This window comes from Coregonus lavaretus (genome assembly GCF_964263955.1).
Source record: "Coregonus lavaretus genome assembly, chromosome: 2".
NCBI classification, from domain to species: Eukaryota; Metazoa; Chordata; class Actinopteri; order Salmoniformes; family Salmonidae; genus Coregonus; species Coregonus lavaretus.
In genome coordinates, this window is record NC_139989.1 from 40,479,710 (window position 1) to 40,497,413 (window position 17,704).

The following is a 17,704-nucleotide window of genomic DNA, read 5'->3' on the forward strand; positions in this document are numbered from 1 at the left end:
TGGATTTTACTTCAGGGAGGGTTGCGCTAAACCCTTAACTAAATGAGCTGAGAATATCCATTAACTCTGACCCTGTGGACAAGTGCCATGCTGCAGAGTGCAGGAGATTGGTTCTCCCCTCCCCCATCTTCAGCTGTGCAGCTCGCTTGCCTGGGCTGCTGCACTCACTCATCATCTACTACACACATTGGTTTAACCTCCAAATCTATGGTAGTGGAAGTCGATGATGGGCAATAGCCAGGGCAGTTCATTCATGCAAATGACCTTAGAGTAAATCCATATCAATTCAATCACTTTTTGACAGCATCCCTTTTGATTTAAACAAAACTTTCCATACGTTTGCCCATGGAAGAAGTGGTCAGAAAGTGACTTTTTGAACCTGAAGGCCAAAACATCCAGGAGATAGAGACGCTCAAAGTTGTCCCATTTTGCATAGTCCACCATATCATGAGATCCATGTCTTCATCACTGGAAATTCTAAACAGTTGAGTTTGATATAATTTAAAAGCTTACAAAACAGGTTTGTCAAACTATTTTATAATTTCTTGAATAGTGTTTTGTTGTTGAATAAAACATATACTTTTTTTTATTTTTATACCTTTAATGTAATTTATCTAAAAACGCGTAAACTTTTTTTCATATTTGCATACGTATTAGCTTGGACCCTACTTTACATAATCTGAGGTTTTAGTGTTGTGCCCGACATTGGTTGAGACACAACATGCTCTTGAATACAGGGTGGGTGTCATTTCAAACATAGAAATAGAATTCATAGAATGGACCTATCCCTTCAGACCACTGCAAGTTAGCTGCTATACTTCTGAAATGTTAAGTGGATTGTAACTTTAACTTCTAATTAGTACCACAAAGACGGCCGTCGGTCCACCCACTGTCCAATGTCAACTTAACATGTCTAATGTATTTTCTATATTTCTATGATTTCAATAGGTTTCATATGGAGGATTGACTGTAAAGAAAACACACACATATACATATATATATACATATACATATATATATATATATATATATATATATATATATATATATATATATTCCAATTCAAGTCAATATTCTCTGATTTGTGGACCTCCAACCATCTTTATGGTACCATTTGAAAGTCAACATCTAAATTGTATTCCTATTTTAGTACATTTATCAACCAAAACATGACACCCACCCTGTATTCAAGAGCATGTTGTGTCTCAGCCGATGGCGGGCACAACACAAATACCTCAGATGATGTAAAATAGGGTCTAAGCTACAACATGTTAAAAATATGAAAAGTGTAAGCGTTTATACAGTAGATAATTGACTTAAGGTTAAAAAAGTACATAATTTGTATTATTTTAAAACAATCAGGAAAATATGAAAGTTTGACAACCCTGTTTGTAAGCTTTTAAATGATATCTCAACTGTTTATATTTTCCAGTGATGAAGACATGGATATCTCATGGTATGGTGGTGTATGCAAGATATGTCAACTTTGAACACCTTTATCTCTTGAATGTTTTGTCATTCAGTTCCAGAAAGTAACTTTCTGAGCACTTCTACAATGGGTATGAAAGGTTGCATTCAAATCAAAAGGGGTGCTGTCAAAAAGTGATTGAATTCAAATGGATTTACTTGCTACAGTAGTATGCCTCATCACCATTACCCTGCTGCTTGAACCAGGCAGAGCACTACAGGGCAGAAATGAGGAATCCTGATCATCATATACTGTATGTTTCAATCATGTTTACAGTAGTCAGGTGTGAGGTATGGCCTAAGTAGGTATAGATAAGAGATGGGTTGGTGAGTAGAAGATGGGTAGAATATTATAGGCGTCAAGAAAGACTGTGGAGAGGGAGAGGGATGTTGGAGGGGGGTAGCCCTCAGTCACCAGGGACGGCAAGAATGTCAGCATCAATAATCTGTCCGACTGTCTAATTATTCCCTGACATACTTGGCCCATTACCCTTAAAGACCTTTAAAGACTGAAAGCAGGTTATAGCCTAGTGAAAAGTGTGCTGGACAGCATAAAGCCTGCCCTGCTAACACTGTCTGTAACATCCAGTGGTGTAAAGTACTTAAGCAAAAATACTTTAAAGTACTACTTAAGTCATTTTTTGGGGTATCTGTACTTTACTACACTGAACAAAAATATAAATGCAACATGTAAAGTGTTGGTCTCATGTTTCATGAGCTAAAGAAAAAAAAAAAAAAAGAAATGTTCCATACGCACAAAAAGCTAATTTCTCTAAAATGTTGGCCACAAATATGTTTACATCCCTGTTAGTGAGCATTTCTCCTTTACCAAGACAATCCATCCACCTGACAGGTGTGGCATATCAAGAAGCTGATTAAACAGCATGATCATTACACAGGTGCACCTTATGCTGGGGACAATAAAAGGCCATTTTAAAATGTGCAGTTTTGTCACAACACAATGCCACAGATGTCTCAAGTTTAGGAGTATTTCTGACTGTAATAAAGCACTTTTGTGGGGAAAAACTCATTCTGATTGGCTGGCCTAGCTCCCCAGTGGGTGGACCTTGCTGCCAAGTGGGTGGGCATATGCCCTCCAAGGCCCACCCATGGCTGCACCCCTGCCCAGTCATTGTTGCGTGTCGCTTATATTTTTTTGTTCAGTGTATTTATGACAACTTGTACTCCATTACATTCCTAAAGAAAATAATGTAATTTTTACTCCATACATTTTCCCTGACACTCAAAATTACTTTGAATGCTTAGCAGGACAGGAAAAGGGTCAAATTCATGCACGTATCAAGAGAAGATCCCTGGTCATCCCTACTGACTCACTAAACACAAACTCTTTATTTGTGAATTATGTCTGAGTGTCAGTAAATACAGAAATAAATACAATTGTGCCATCTGGTTTGCTTAATATAAGGAATTTGAAATGATTTATACTTTTACATTTGATACTTAAGTATATTTTAGCAATTACATTTACTTTTGATACTTAAGTATATTTAAAACCAAATACTTTTAGACTGTTACTCAAGTAGTATTTTACTGGGTGACTTTCACGTTTACTTAAGTCCTTTTTTATTAAAAAGGTATCTTCACTTCTACTCAAGTATGACAATTGGGGTACTTTTCCCACCACTGGTAACATCTATATAACACTGTTTTCGTGCACATTTAATACATCCTATATGCTTGACACTTGACAGCTGCCTGAGTGTTATTGAACAGAGTTGTCATAATAAAGAACAGGTTTAAAAACTACAGGTATTCCTTCTTTCTTTTCTTTCCAAAACACTTGAGCGTGCTGACTGACCAACTCTCTCGCTATCTCTCTCAGAACGATCTTCTTGTCCCTAACCAGTCAGGCTTCAAGACGGGTAACTCAACCGAGACTGTTCTCCTCCGTGTCACGGAGGCTCTCCGCACTGCCAAAGCTGAGTCTCTCTCATTTTTACATTTTAGTCAGTCATTTAGCAGACGCTCTTATTCAGAGCGACTTACAGTTAGTGAGTGCATACATTTTTCATACTCTCCTCTGTTCTCATTCTCCTAGATCTATCCGCTGCCTTCGACACTGTGAACCATCAGATCCTCTTCTCCACCCTCCCAGGCTCAGCACACTCTTGGATTGCGTCCTACCTGGCAGGCCGCTCCTACCAGGTGTCGTGGAGAGGATCTGTGTCTGCACCACGTACTCTCACTACTGGTGTCCCCCAGGGCTCGGTTCTAGGCCCTCTCCTCTTCTCTCTATACACCAAGTCACTTGGCTCCGTCATATTCTCACATGGTCTCTCCTATCGTTGCTATGTGGATGACACTCAACTACTTTTTCCTTCCTCCCCTTCTGACACCCAGGTGGGGAGACACATCTCTGCGTGCCTGGCAGATATCTCAGTTTGGATGTCGGCCCACCACCTCAAGTTCAACCTTGACAAGACGGAGCTGCTCTTCCTCCCGGGGAAGGCCTTCCTGCTCAAATACCTCTCCATCATGGTTGACAACTCCACAGTGCCCCCCTCCCAGAGCGCAAATAACCTTGGCTTGACCCTGGACATCCCCCTGTTGTTCTCTGCAAACATCAAACCAGTGACTCTCTCCTGCATGCTCTACAACATCCATAGAGTATGACCTTACCTCCGGGCACTTGTCATCTCCCGTCTTGACTACTGCAACTTGCTGTTGGCTGGGCTCCCCGCTTGTGCCATGAAACCCCTGCAACTTATACAGAACGCTGCAGCCCGCCTGGTGTTCAACATTCCCAAGTTCTCCAATGTCACCCCGCTCCTCCACACACTCCACTGGCTTCTAGTCAAAACTTGCATCCACTACAAGACCATGATACTTGCCTAGGGAGCAGCAAGAGGAACTGCCCCTCCATACCTTCAGGCTATGCTCAAACCCTACACCCCAACCCGAGCACTCCATTCTGCCACATCTGGTCTCTTGGCCCTTTCACCCCTACCGGAAGGCAGCTCCCGCTCAGCCCAGTCCAAGCTTTTCTCTGACCTGGCACCCCAACGGTGGAACGAGCTTCCCTCTGAAGCTAAGACAGCAGAGTCCCTGCCCATCTTCCGAAAACATCTGAAACCCTACCTCTTCAAAGAGTATCTTAAATAATCAGGGCATCCAGAAAACGGAGGCTCCAAAACCACCCAAATTCATCCTTTTACAAACATCAAAGCTCTCAGTATCATGATGCAGGTCTTTAGATGTTGCACACAAAGTTTTATCATACCAAACATTATCCACAACATTATAATCCATTTTGTTGAACTCGAGCGCTAATTTCCGTTGCTCGCATATTGCCGTGCATGCGTGTACGTCCCTGTTTCTCTCGCTACGTGCGTGTAAGTAGGAGGTGTGCTACAGGCACAGGTATTAGGTAGCTAGCTAGCTAGTTACGTTTTCAGTCAGTCACTCACGAGATTAGCCAGGCGACGACAAGGGGACTGAAGTAGTTTTTGTTGAAAATGGTTCCCAGATGTGCAATCCTAATATGCGACAACGCAATGAGAAAATATACAGTATATATAGTTATCAGAAATAATATGCACACTGCTTATCAACAGTTACCAATAATGCTTTCGCTTATATGTATAAAAGACTTATTTGGCATTGTTGTCTTGTTGCTTATGGTTTTTTTATGTCAAAGGAAACCTCAAGTGAATTGACCACTGCTCCAAGTCAGCTAGAACCAACCCATGAAGTTGCACCACAAGTGAGTGGATTACATTGTACTCTCAGAAGCTTTTCAGATTTCAACATGTGTTAGAATTTGAAGACCTTACACCTTAGATCAGTGTTTCCCAACTCTGGTTCACGAGTAACCCCCACATCACACATTTTTGTTGTAGCCCCGGCCAAAAACACCTGACAGGCAACCACTGCTGCAGGTAAAATGTGATGGTTTTGCATTGGACAGGTCATGGATTCTATAATGGACAGGTCATGGATTCTATAAAGGGCCATGGTGACTGGAGACATTGTCTAGGGTTAGGGAGAAGCTAATCACATCGTCATTGTTTTCATATCTTTGTAGACTCTTATTTTCAGGAAAGGTAGACACCAGGCAGACTTCGTGAGTAAATCTTATGCGGAAGTGAAAAAATTTCATTTCTCCTCAGGCACACCTAGGTACAGTATGGTTCTCTCAAAACAAACCAAAGCATGGGACACTAAGAACATTTACGAGCCAACAAAACAGACCTTCCGGTTGGACCTGGTAGAGCGTGTGCTGAAAAGACGGGAGGACAAGGACCCGCTCTCCCGCGTACAACTTCCAAGACGACCACCCAAGAACATCGCATGTGTTCCAAGACCAGACAAGGCCCAGATTGTAGCTGATTCGGACTCCTACCCCTTACCACTGTCGCTCCAAAAGGACAAAATGAACGTTCCCACTCTGGTGCCGGCACCCCAGTGTGAGTTCCTGCTCCCTAAGCACAGCCACCAAACAAATGGTAATCAAAAAATGGGAGGTAACAATTATATTTGTACACTTGTTGACATTGATATGAGTCTTAATAAAAATCTACTTGAAACAAGACATTACACTTCGTTATTATCATGTCATTTCATTATTATTCAGGTTATTACTTATAAATATTAATCAACAAATTAACAAATGCTAGTTTGGAGAGGATCGGTCACATTTTTGTATTGACACAACATTAACAAGTCAAAAATAAAGATATGCCTACCTTGTCCTTGTCTGTTGTCTTTTCTGCATATAACATTTTCTAATACAGATCCTATTTCGACGCACAAAACCATTCAAGCAAAGTCCGATGGGTTTTCTCCCACTTCTCCCTAAATAGTCGCACGTCGTCACAAACCCTGCTGCTGCGGTCATTCGATGGCAATGGCATTGACATATTTTCTTCAAAGAGAACGCCGTAATGGGGCGGCAGGTAGCTTATTGGTTAAGAGCGTTGTGCCAGTAAACGAAAGGTCGCTGGTTCTAATCCCTGAGCCGACTAGGTGAAAAATCTGTCGATGTGCCCTTAAGCAAGGCACTTAACCATAATTGCTCCTATAAGTTGCTCTGGATAAGAGTGTCTGCTAAATGACTAAAATGTAAATGTATGAAAAAACAGGTGCACCATGTGCTGGGGACAATAAAAGGCCACTCTAAAATGTGCAGTTTTGTCACACAACACAATGCAACTGCATGCTGCATGCTGACTGCAGTAATGTCCACCAGAGCTGTTGCCAGAGAATGTAATGTTTATTTGTCTACCATAAGTCGCCTCCAACGTCATTTTAGAGAATTTGGCCGTACGTCCAACCTGCTTCACAACCACAGACCACGTGTAACCACGCCAGCCCAGGACCTCCACATCCGGCTTCTTCACCCGCGGGATCGTCAGAGACAAGCCACCCGGACAGCTGATGAAACTGAGGAGTGTTTCTGTCTGTAATAAAGCCCCTTTGTGGGGAAAAACTCATTCCGATTGGCTGGGCCTGGCGCCCAAGTGGGTGGGCCTATGCCCTCCCAGGCCCACCCATGGCTGTGCCACTGCTCAGTCATGTGAAATCCATAGATTAGGGCCTAATGCATTTATTTCAATTGACTGATTTCCTTATATGAACTGTAACTCTGTAAAATTGTTGCATTTATATTTTTGTTCAGTATAGATTTTCCAAAGCTGGTATAAGCAGGTCCAACTCTGCGCAGCAAAGATACTTGGCTTCAGTGGGCATCGCTTGGCATTGCCCACAGGTATACCACCAGATCCCAGATGTCCCGAGTCGCATCTCAGCTGCTGGAGGAATATCTGCCTGAGCTCCTGCCTGCTCAGTCCCTCCCTCTCCTTTTGCCGTCATCCTCCATCTGTTGAAGATCTTCGTCTGTGTATGCCGGTTCAAATAAATAACGCTCGCCTGCAAATTCGAACATTTCCTCCTTGTATTTTCTAGTCAGACATGTTGGTAGCATAGTAAAAAAGAATGTAGCTTGCATGGTAGATTAGCGAACGGCAGCTAGCTAGCAGCTCTGCGTTTACAGTGGACACGTTGTTGTGGACTGCCTAGTGTGTTTCTGAGCCACGCCCCTCCCCTAACTTATATGTGCGCAGTAGCCACTGAGGTATAAGCAGAAGCGTGAGGAACAAGGAAATACATGCATGCACGCCAATATGTGCACGCTAGAAATTATCGCTTGAGTTAAGAAAATGTATTATAAAGTTGCAGATACAGTTTGGTATGACAAAATGCCATGTGTACAACATCTAAAGACCTGCATCAGGATACTGAGAGCTTTGCCGTTTGTAAAAGGACATATTTGGGTGTTTTTGGAGCATCAGTTCATGTTTTCTGGATGCCCTGTAACGCCAGGGTAGTGGGTTCGATTCCCGGAACCACCCATACGTAAAAATGTATGCACACATGACTGTAAGTCGCTTTGGATAAAAGCGTCTACTAAATGGCATATTATTATTATTATTATAAAATTCTCCGTTAAGACGAATGCACTAACTGTAAGTCACTCTGGATAAGAGCATCTGCTAAATTATTAAATGTAAAATCAGGCAGCCAAACGACAACCTCAGGTCAATGGTCATACATCAAGGTCTTAATGACCTATTGGTGCTGGGCTCTGTCTCCTGAGGAAAAGAGTTCCAGTATGACAGGAATGCAGAAAAGAATGCCAATAATGCCTAACAGACTAATCATCAGCTAACACATGGCACATTACAGACATAACTGAGTCTCATTCACACTGACATGGCCCACAGCTTGCCTTGGTTAGGACAGAGTTATCTCAAGAAATGTGAGAAATTACTTTGTAGGTCGGGGATAGTACATTCAATTCCTTCAGCATGACTTCACCTGGGGTTATCTTGAGATGTGTAGGCTGGATGAAGTGTTTGGTCAGCAGGCCCACGGCCCAGCATTAAGTTTGATAACTGACAGGTTATCTTGGCCCTAGAAGCTGTGAATGAACAGCTCTGGCAATCTCCCTTTCCCTTCTCCCTGAGCACTCAACTGACAGTCACACGCAGTGCCAGAAAATACAGCCCTCTTTTTTGAGCCTGTTGTGACAACTCTGTCGTCGTGATACCCACAGCAGCTGACAAAGAAGGGGAAGCCATCTGTTAATCTCTTGTCCTCCTCCATACACTTTGGAAGCAGACAAGCTCGTTTCGGAAATCCCCATCTCCTGTGATTAGCTAGTTAACTTAAAATGTCCATAGTTTCTGTTTGCTGTTGCACAGGCCAAAGCCATAATGGACACACAGTAAATGGGCATTATTCTTCCCCCCCACATACACTTAATTAGGAGAACTGGAAAACAAGCCTAGATTAATAGTTATGATTATGCAGCAATTTATGACATATGGGATCCCTGTTATGACATGAGTCAGTTTAAAGACCGCTGTCTTTAATCCATCTCCACCCATCCCTGGAATCCATACATGTCATGTCTTGTCAGAAGGCAACAGTGGCTGTTTCTGCAATGGGAAATCAACATTCCAACAGTTTGAGGAATATAGCCTGCAAGAGTAGTTGTCAGTCACCCCCCAGTCACCCCCCAGTCTCAGCAGGGACTAGGTCTAGGCCTATATACTGTACCACACCTAGGGAATTACGGTTAATAAGGAGTCTTGAGTATTTTTTTCAAAGGCTCTGCACCAAACAAGTTTAATAAGCATTGTCTTTGGTCTGTGCTGATGCCTGCCCCATTTGTTCAACTCCCCCAAAATCCTCTATCAATTGCATCATCCCAGAATATTTTCATACATCAAACAACAGCAACCAACTGGCACCTCCTTTGTTTACAAACGTATGTTTGACTGAGACATGTATTGCTTCTGATTCACAAGGCACAGTTCAAGTAAGTGCATGTCAAAAGTTACCTGTTGATATGAAGAGTCCTCTGGGCGAAAATCACTGCTTGTCTGTTCGAATTGAAGGTTGAAATGAGGGAGTCGGTGTAGCAGGTTCACCCACCATGGTGGTGAGTAGTTGACAACCGCTGCCATGGTATGAGGGCTGTGGAAGCTTTAGGGAAACTGTGACCGGTGTGGTCAGTCAAAAATGAAATAATAAACTGAGCCTGCGTCATAAAGTTTTTGTTAGCAAGCGGTCCAGCAAAACCAGAGATCCCTATGTCCGAATGCAGAACGTCAGACCTACTGCATTGTAGTCCAACGTTACTGTACCTGAGATATCGGTTGTCACTTCTTTCCTACTGTCCTGCCAAAACGGTAGCTAACTATATCCACTGTCCTATAACACTCCCATGTTCACTTGTCATTTCGTAACAATAAACTGTGTCGAAAAAAGCTGAAGGAAGAATAATGGCCTACCCAGTCAACTAACTTCACCAGCACCCACACGCAGGTGACAGTCCATCCACCTTATTGTAGTTGCCTGCCTGGTTAACTAGTGTACAGATGACGTAACGTTATTTGGCTAACTGGATGGCTTCCCAATTCAACATGCAAGTAACGTTAGCTAGCTAGCCGGCTAGCTATTGTTGTTAATCAATTCTACAGACCGCATCCATTCCATTCAAATACTTTTGCAATAAAAAAATGCGTACCTAAAACATTTGATTGATTCTCAACCATTCCTTCTGGACTACAATTTGACTATCCTTTCCTCGTTATTAGTCATAGCCAGTTGATAGTTCCTCGTGTTCCAATTGATCAAGCTAGCAGCAGGCTAACGGATATATCCGTGCCCCGTCCGTGGTTGCTCCAGTTCCATTTGGGCCCTTTGTCTTTGACATCTCGGCTTTCTTCAATTTTCCAAAATGCTCTGATGACGGCCAAGTCTTTTACTGTATTGCAAAGTAGTTTAAAGTCGACTATTCCTGTTCATGCACTAAAGATAAACAACAATCCGGTGAACTGTTCAGGGGACAACGATGCAGCAACCTCCACACCATCCGATGCAGATTGCCGTCCCGCTCGCACCCACAACAACCCCACTCCTCACGCATCACAGCTGTCTCGTGCAAATTATTTGTGTGTAGTGACCTCTGGTGGCGAGTTGGTGAAGCTACACACACCCAGGCATATTTTGAGTAAGCACGAATTGTCGAGTCGACCTGCTGAGTAAAGGGAAGAATGAACAAACTATTGGGCTGTATCCAGGAAATCATTATGACACACACACACACACTGTACAATAACACCATCCTTCGGGATCTATTGGAGGAGACAAACCCACAAATCACCCTTCAACCGTTTAGACCGTCTGAACCCATTGAGTGACCAACAGGTAAAAATAGGTTACAATGTAAACATATAAAAATGTGTATATCAATATCCAATAAATAGATTTGGTGCAATGGTCCTCAAAGAGATGATATTTTATTTATTTGGCTAGAGTTTTTTCCCCAAATCAAATTAGGGTTTGGCTATAATTAAGGGGGGGGGGGGGGGGGGGGGCGCACATATACAATGGCACATATTGGGGGGCGGCACATAAATAATAACACTTGTCCACCTATGCTCCTATGTTCTGGATTCCTAATATCCCATTTGCAGTAATCCAGGTCTAGTTTAATGCCTACTGTGCCTTCAATCATGTATGGACATATACAGTACTGTTGCATAAGGTCTGAAATCTGGCAAAAATCCAAAGTTCACTACAACTTTAAGAAATAGGAAATTCTTCGGGTTTTTTTCTTCAGGAAATCACATGGAGGTGCTGTCGTGCTCACATGACAATCTGAACTATGGCAGGCGAGCTCAATGAAGGTAATTTGCTAAATACATGTTATGTTCCGCATCTTTATGTTGGATTTAAGAATGTGTTCTCGACTTTTTCTAAACGTTCTACGTGGCGACAATGTTTTTTGGGGGGTTGTTTGTTGATTGAATTCAGACCAAGAGAACGCGGTGTTAAGTGTTCAGAGCCATATTTAAGCATACGATTCGTGATGTAACTACAAAACCTGTCAACTGTAAGGTAAACAGTAATATAGTAGGTTTACTGAGAATTGTAAAATATAGGTTACTAGTCTGAGCATTAGATTACAAGTTTAGGAAGGGTGTTTAGTATAGTTTAGTTTATTGGATCCCCATTTGCTACTCTTCCTGGGGTCCACACGAAACGTACAAATACATGAAAGTACAGAACAGTAATAGACAAGAACAACATGAGATATTATTCAATAAAAAAGTCATTAAGGGTGATTTGACCGATACCTGTAGTTTTTTTTTTGTATACAGTAGGTTAAACTACTGTACTGATGCATTGGTCTCCTCAGTCCCATGTTCTCACCTGTTATGGATGTTACCTGTCCCATAGAAATACAATCTAGATTATATTTCTATGACCTGTTCAACTCGCGTATTCAACGTTCCATAGCATAGGACTAGCCTGGTAGTCGTCTCTGTTTAGCTATTATATTCCACTCCTTGCCTATCCTGTCATTTGCCTAAGAGACTAGCCTTTCGGCAATCTTCATATGAACATTCTATCATTAATGAGCTCGAGGAGATCAGAGGATTTGATCCGGATTCGATAACCCTCACAGCAATCATCCAATCACAATGTTTATGCAAATTAGGCGGATAGGAAAACGTTCTAATGGAATTAATACATTTGATTACAAACATTCTAACATTGGGTATTCTGACATAATACATTTAATTGGACGTGGGGAGAACAGAGGATTCCCGTTGTACTTTTTTAAAATCAGCATCTTGGCAAATGACAGGAGTGGAAAGTTAGCTAAAAAGACTGGTACCCAGACTAGCATAGGAAAGTTATCGACATACTATTAAAAGTTTACTTTGTAAACATGTTTGCCAATACAAAAATATATTATTTTAAGCACTGTTTCGCCCATAGACTTACAGGTAACTGCCAAAATAATGGGAACACTTGAGTATATGAGGGAAACAAAGTATTGTAACGACCCGGTATTGTGTTCTGTGTTCGTGGGTGTGTTATTGTTCTCCTACAACAATTCCCAGTAGGGGAGCCCTTGGAGAGACTGGGGGTAGACATAGTGGGGCCGTTTCCAACCACAGACAGCGGTAACAGGTGGATTCTAACTGCTATGGACTACTTCACCAAGTGGCCAGAGGCTTACGCTCTCCCAGACCAGGAGGCAGAGACAATAGCTGATGCGTTGGTAGGGGGAATAATCAGTCGGTTTGGGGTGCCACAGTCTATTCACAGCGACTAAGGGAGAAAATTAGAGTCACGGGTGTTCTCAGAGTTGTGTAGATGGTCAGGCGCGGAGAAGACGCACACTACTCCGCTTCACCCCCAGAGTGATGGCCTGGTGGAAAGATTTAACAGAACATTAGCGCAGTAGCTGGCCATCGTTACCTCAAAACACCAGCGAGATTGGGACACCCACTTACCGTTTATTCTTATGGCATGTAGGTCGGCTGTTCAAGAATCGACTGCGTGCTCCCCAGCGCTACTAATGTTAGGTCGTGAGTTGTGCACCCCAGCCGAACTGACGTTTGGCCGCCCTCCTGATAACGACGACGGGGTTTTGCCTGGCCCGAACTATGTTCGTCGTCTGCAGAACCGGTTAGAAGCGGCTCACACCTTCGCAAGAGAGCAGCTCGAGAACGCAGGAGTGCACCAAAGCGCCACTATGACTCGCGTGCTAGGGGAAGGCACTTTGGAGTGGGAGAATGCGTGTGACCTCACAACCCCACGCGCAAGAAGGGGCGGTGCCCAAAGCTGGACAGTGCCTGGGTGGGGCCGTGTCTGGTGATAGAGAGAGTGGGGGAGGTGACGTACCATGTGGAGGTCCCCCCACGGAGCAGGAAGGTGGTGGTCCACCGGGATCGATTGGCGCCCTACAGAGGGAGGAAAACGGTATGGAATGGGAGTGAGGACTCTGATGTGAGCCCACGGGAACAGTCTAACGAGGAGACTCTAGTGCAACCTGAGCCTGGGGAGGGGGCTGCCTCTTCGGAGGGCGCTGGAAATGACATTTGGGCAGATTAGTGTTCTGGAGGTCCACCGGTGAGAGTCACGGGGAGGCCCAAGAGACTGATGCGACCTCCGGGTCGTTTTAAGGATTTAAGGAAAGGTTGGGTGGGTATGATGGGTAATCCTGCAGGGTTTTGAAATGCATAAATAGGGGTTACTTTCTCATCTCTCTCTCTCTTCTATTCGGGACCCTGATCTGCTCCTATGAGTCTGCCCCTTAACTTGACGTTGTGTATTTGTGTACGTTCGGAATTTAGCGGCGTGGGCTGTGGCCTGAACAATAGCCCAGTTTAGGAATAAACCTGTGTTCTGCCCTGCACACCTGGTGTCCGTCTCTTTTTCCTTATGACCCAGCCCGGGTCATTACAGTATATTGAAAACAGGTGTGGTTCTTGAGTTAATTAAGCAATTAACAACCCATCATGCTTAGGGTCATGTATAAAAATGCTGGGCAGGCCATTATTTTGGCTACCAAGGCTTTGCTATCGATTACAATGCCTTCATCCCACAGGGCACGAGTGGCCACTGAATGATTTAATGAGCATGAAAACGATGTAAACCATATGCCATGGTCGTTTCAGTCACCAGATCTCAAACCAATTGAACACTTATGGGAGATTCTGGAGTGGTCCCTGAGACAGCGTTTTCCAATACCATCAACAAAATATAAAATGGAATTTCTCGCGAAAGTATGGTGTCGCATCCCTCTAATAGAGTTCCAGACACTTGTAGAATCTATGCCAAGGTGCATTCAGGCAGTTCTGGCTCGTGGTGGCCCAGTGCCCTATTAAGACACTTTATTTGGTTGTTTCCTTTATTTTGGCAGTTACCTGAATGTACCTTCAGAAAGTATTCACACCCCTTGACCTTTTCCACATTTTGTTGTGTTACAAGTTGGGATTAAAATGCATTTAATTGTCATTTTTTGTCAACGATCTACACAAAATACTCGAATGTCAAAGTGGAAGAAATATTATAATATTTGATAAAATATTTTATGAAAAATAAAACACTAATATATATTGATTAGAAGTATTCAACCCCCTGACACAATACATGCTAGAATCACCTTTGTCAGCGATTACAGCTGTGTCTTTCTGGGTACATTTAAAAAACATTTTTAGTCATTTAGCAGACGCTCTTATCCAGAGCGACTTGCAGTTAGTGAGTGCATACATTTTCATACTGGCCCCCACGTGGGAAACGAATCCACAACCCTGGCGTTGCAAGCGCCATGCTCTACCAACTGAGCTACAGGGTAAGTCTCTAAGAGCTTTGCACACCTGGATTGTACAATATTTGCACATTATTCTTTAACAAATTCTTCAAGCTCTGTAAAGTTTGTTGTTGATCATTGCTAGACAGCCATTTTCAATTATTGGCATAGATTTTCAAGCCAATTTAAGTCAAAACTGTAACTAAGCCACTCAGGAACATTCACTAGCTATGTTTCCATTAACTTGTCCAGTGATTATTTTGTTGTTGTTGTCGACATTTGGAAAGTTTGCATAGAAAATACGTGACCAGTCAAAAAAGTTTGGCCACACCTACTCATTCCAGGGTTTTTCTTAATTTTTACAATTTTCTACATTGTATAATAATAGTGAAGACACCAAAAATATTAAATAATACATATGGAATCATGTAGTAACCAAAAAAGTGTTAAACAAATCAAAATATATTTTATATTTGAGATTCTTCAAATAGCCACCCTTTGCCTTGATGACAGCTTTGCACACTCTTGGCATTCTCTCAACCACCTGGAATGCTTTTCCAACAGTCTTGAAGGAGTTTCCACATATGCTGAGCACTGTTGGCTGCTTTTCCCTTCACTCTGCTGTCCGACTTATCCCAAACCATCTCAATTGGGTTGAGATCGGGGGATTGTGGAGGCCAGGTCATCTGATGCAGCACTCCATCCACTCTCTTTCTTGGTAAAATAGCCCTTACACAGCCTGGAGTTGTGTTGGGTCATTGTCCTGTTGAAAAACGAATGATAGGCCCACTAAGCCCAAACCAGATGGGATGGCGTATCGCTGCAGAATGCTGTGGTAGCCATGCTGGTTAAGTGTGCCTTGAATTCTAAATAAATCACAGACAGTGTCACCAGCATTAGTGACAACCTGTATGCCCTCCCACCTATGTTTCATGTCTCAGGTAGTCCACGAAAGCCAGCATGTACAGTGCCTTGCAAAAGTATTCATCCCCCTTGGCATTTAAATTACAGATTGTAATGCAACAAAATAGGAAAAATGCCAAGGGGGGTGAATACTTTCGCAAGCCACTATATAGAATGCAATAACTTTTTTACAAATATTTGCCAAATTCTAATACTTCTCATGTGCCAACATATCGCTACAGTCCGTGCCATGGTAAAACTTGCACTCGTGTAGATCTGAAATAATTGGATGGTGAAACTTGCCAGCCAACCAGAAAAGCAAGGCAAAGCAATTCAGGCAATCTTGAAAGTCAGGACAATCCTTGTCCTGCAAAGAAACATTATACTTACAGGTAAAAGTCAGTAAATTAGAATATTTTGAAAAACTTGATTTATTTCAGTAATTGCATTCAAAAGGTGTAACTTGTACATTATATTTATTCATTGCACACAGACTGATGCATTCAAATGTTTATTTCATTTAATTTTGATGATTTGAAGTGGCAACAAATGAAAATCCAAAATTCCGTGTGTCACAAAATTAGAATATTGTGTAAGGGTTACATTTTGAAGACACCTGGTGCCACAAAATAATCAGCTGATTAACTCAAAACACCTGCAAAGGGCTTTAAATGGTCTCTCAGTCCAGTTCTGAAGCCTACACAAACATGGGGAAGACTTCAGATTTGACAGCTGTCCAAAAGGCGACCATCGACACATTGCACAAGGAGGGAAAGACACAAAAGGTTATTGCAGAAGAGGCTGGCTGTTCTCAGAGCTCTGTGTCCAAACACATTAATAGAGAGGCAAAGGGAAGGAAAAACTGTGGTCAGAAAAAGTGTATAAGCGATAGGGATCACCGCGCCCTAGTCAAGATTGTGAAAAAAAACCCATTCAAAAATGTGGGGGAGATTCACAAGGAGTGGACAGCTGCTGGAGTCAGGGCTTCAAGATCCACCACCAAGAGACGCTTGAAAGACATGGGTTTCAACTGCCGCATACCTCGTGTCAAGCCACTGTTGACCAAGAAACAGCGCGAAAAGCGTCTCACCTGGGCTAAGGAAAAAAAGAGCTGGACTGCTGCTGAGTGGTCTAAAGTCATGTTTTCTGACGAAAGCAAATTTTGCATTTCCTTTGGAAATCGAGGTCCCAGAGTCTGGAGGAAGACAGGAGAGGCACAGGATCCACGTTGCCTGAAGTCTAGTGTAAAGTTTCCACCATCAGTGATGGTTTGGGGTGCCATGTCATCTGCTGGTGTCGGTCCACTCTGTTTCCTGAGATCAAGGGTCAACGCAGCCGTCTACCAGCAAGTTTTAGAGCACTTCATGCTTCCTGCTGCTGACCTGCTCTATGGAGATGGAGATTTCAGGTTCCAACAGGACTTGGCGCCTGCACACAGCGCAAAATCTACCCGTGCCTGGTTTACGGACCATGGTATTTCTGTTCTAAATTGGCCAGCCAACTCCCCTGACCTTAGCCCCATAGAAAATCTGTGGGGTATTGTGAAAAGGAAGATGCAGAATGCCAGACCCAACAACGCAGAAGAGTTGAAGGCCACTATCAGAGCAACCTGGGCTCTCATAACACCTGAGCAGTGCCAGAAACTCATCGACTCCATGCCACGCCGCATTAATGCAGTAATTGAGGCAAAAGGAGCTCCAACCAAGTATTGAGTATTGTACATGCTCATATTTTTCATTTTCATACTTTTCAGTTGGCCAACATTTCTAAAAAATCCCTTTTTTGTATTAGCCTTAAGTAATATTCAAATTTTGTGACACACGGAATTTTGGATTTTCATTTGTTGCCACTTCAAATCATCAAAATTAAATGAAATAAACATTTGAATGCATCAGTCTGTGTGCAATGAATAAATATAATGTACAAGTTACACCTTTTGAATGCAATTACTGAAATAAATCAAGTTTTTCAAAATATTCTAATTTACTGACTTTTACCTGTATAGTGCCGGTCTTGACACCTTAACACTGCCATAAATTAGAGAGGAGGATAATCTATCTCTGGCCCTCTAGTATGGTGAAAGGAATGTGCCTTGTCCCCCAGAATACTTTTGCCGCCAAAACTTTTACATCCAAAAAGTGAACACTGGATCAATATTTCCAACATCAGAATGTGGGGAATGGTCAGTGGGGA

General features: G+C 42.7%; 2 protein-coding genes across 2 annotated transcripts in view; one reads left to right on the forward strand and one right to left on the reverse strand.

The window, feature by feature from the left end:
* Positions 1-9,751, reverse strand: part of LOC311145868 (protein tweety homolog 3-like) — a 62,035-nt gene extending 52,284 nt beyond the window's left edge. The window contains exon 1 of the mRNA XM_084182217.1: positions 9,333-9,751. Coding sequence (XP_084038343.1) covers positions 9,333-9,458 — 126 coding nt within the window. The 5' untranslated portion in view covers positions 9,459-9,751. The remainder of the gene's footprint in view (positions 1-9,332) is intronic.
* A 1,374-nt stretch (positions 9,752-11,125) lies between these two features.
* Positions 11,126-17,704, forward strand: part of LOC311104527 (sorting nexin-8-like) — a 30,060-nt gene continuing 23,481 nt past the window's right edge. Inside the window, exon 1 of the mRNA XM_084146390.1 lies at positions 11,126-11,186. Within this exon, the coding sequence (XP_084002516.1) occupies positions 11,165-11,186 (22 nt within the window). The 5' untranslated portion in view covers positions 11,126-11,164. The remainder of the gene's footprint in view (positions 11,187-17,704) is intronic.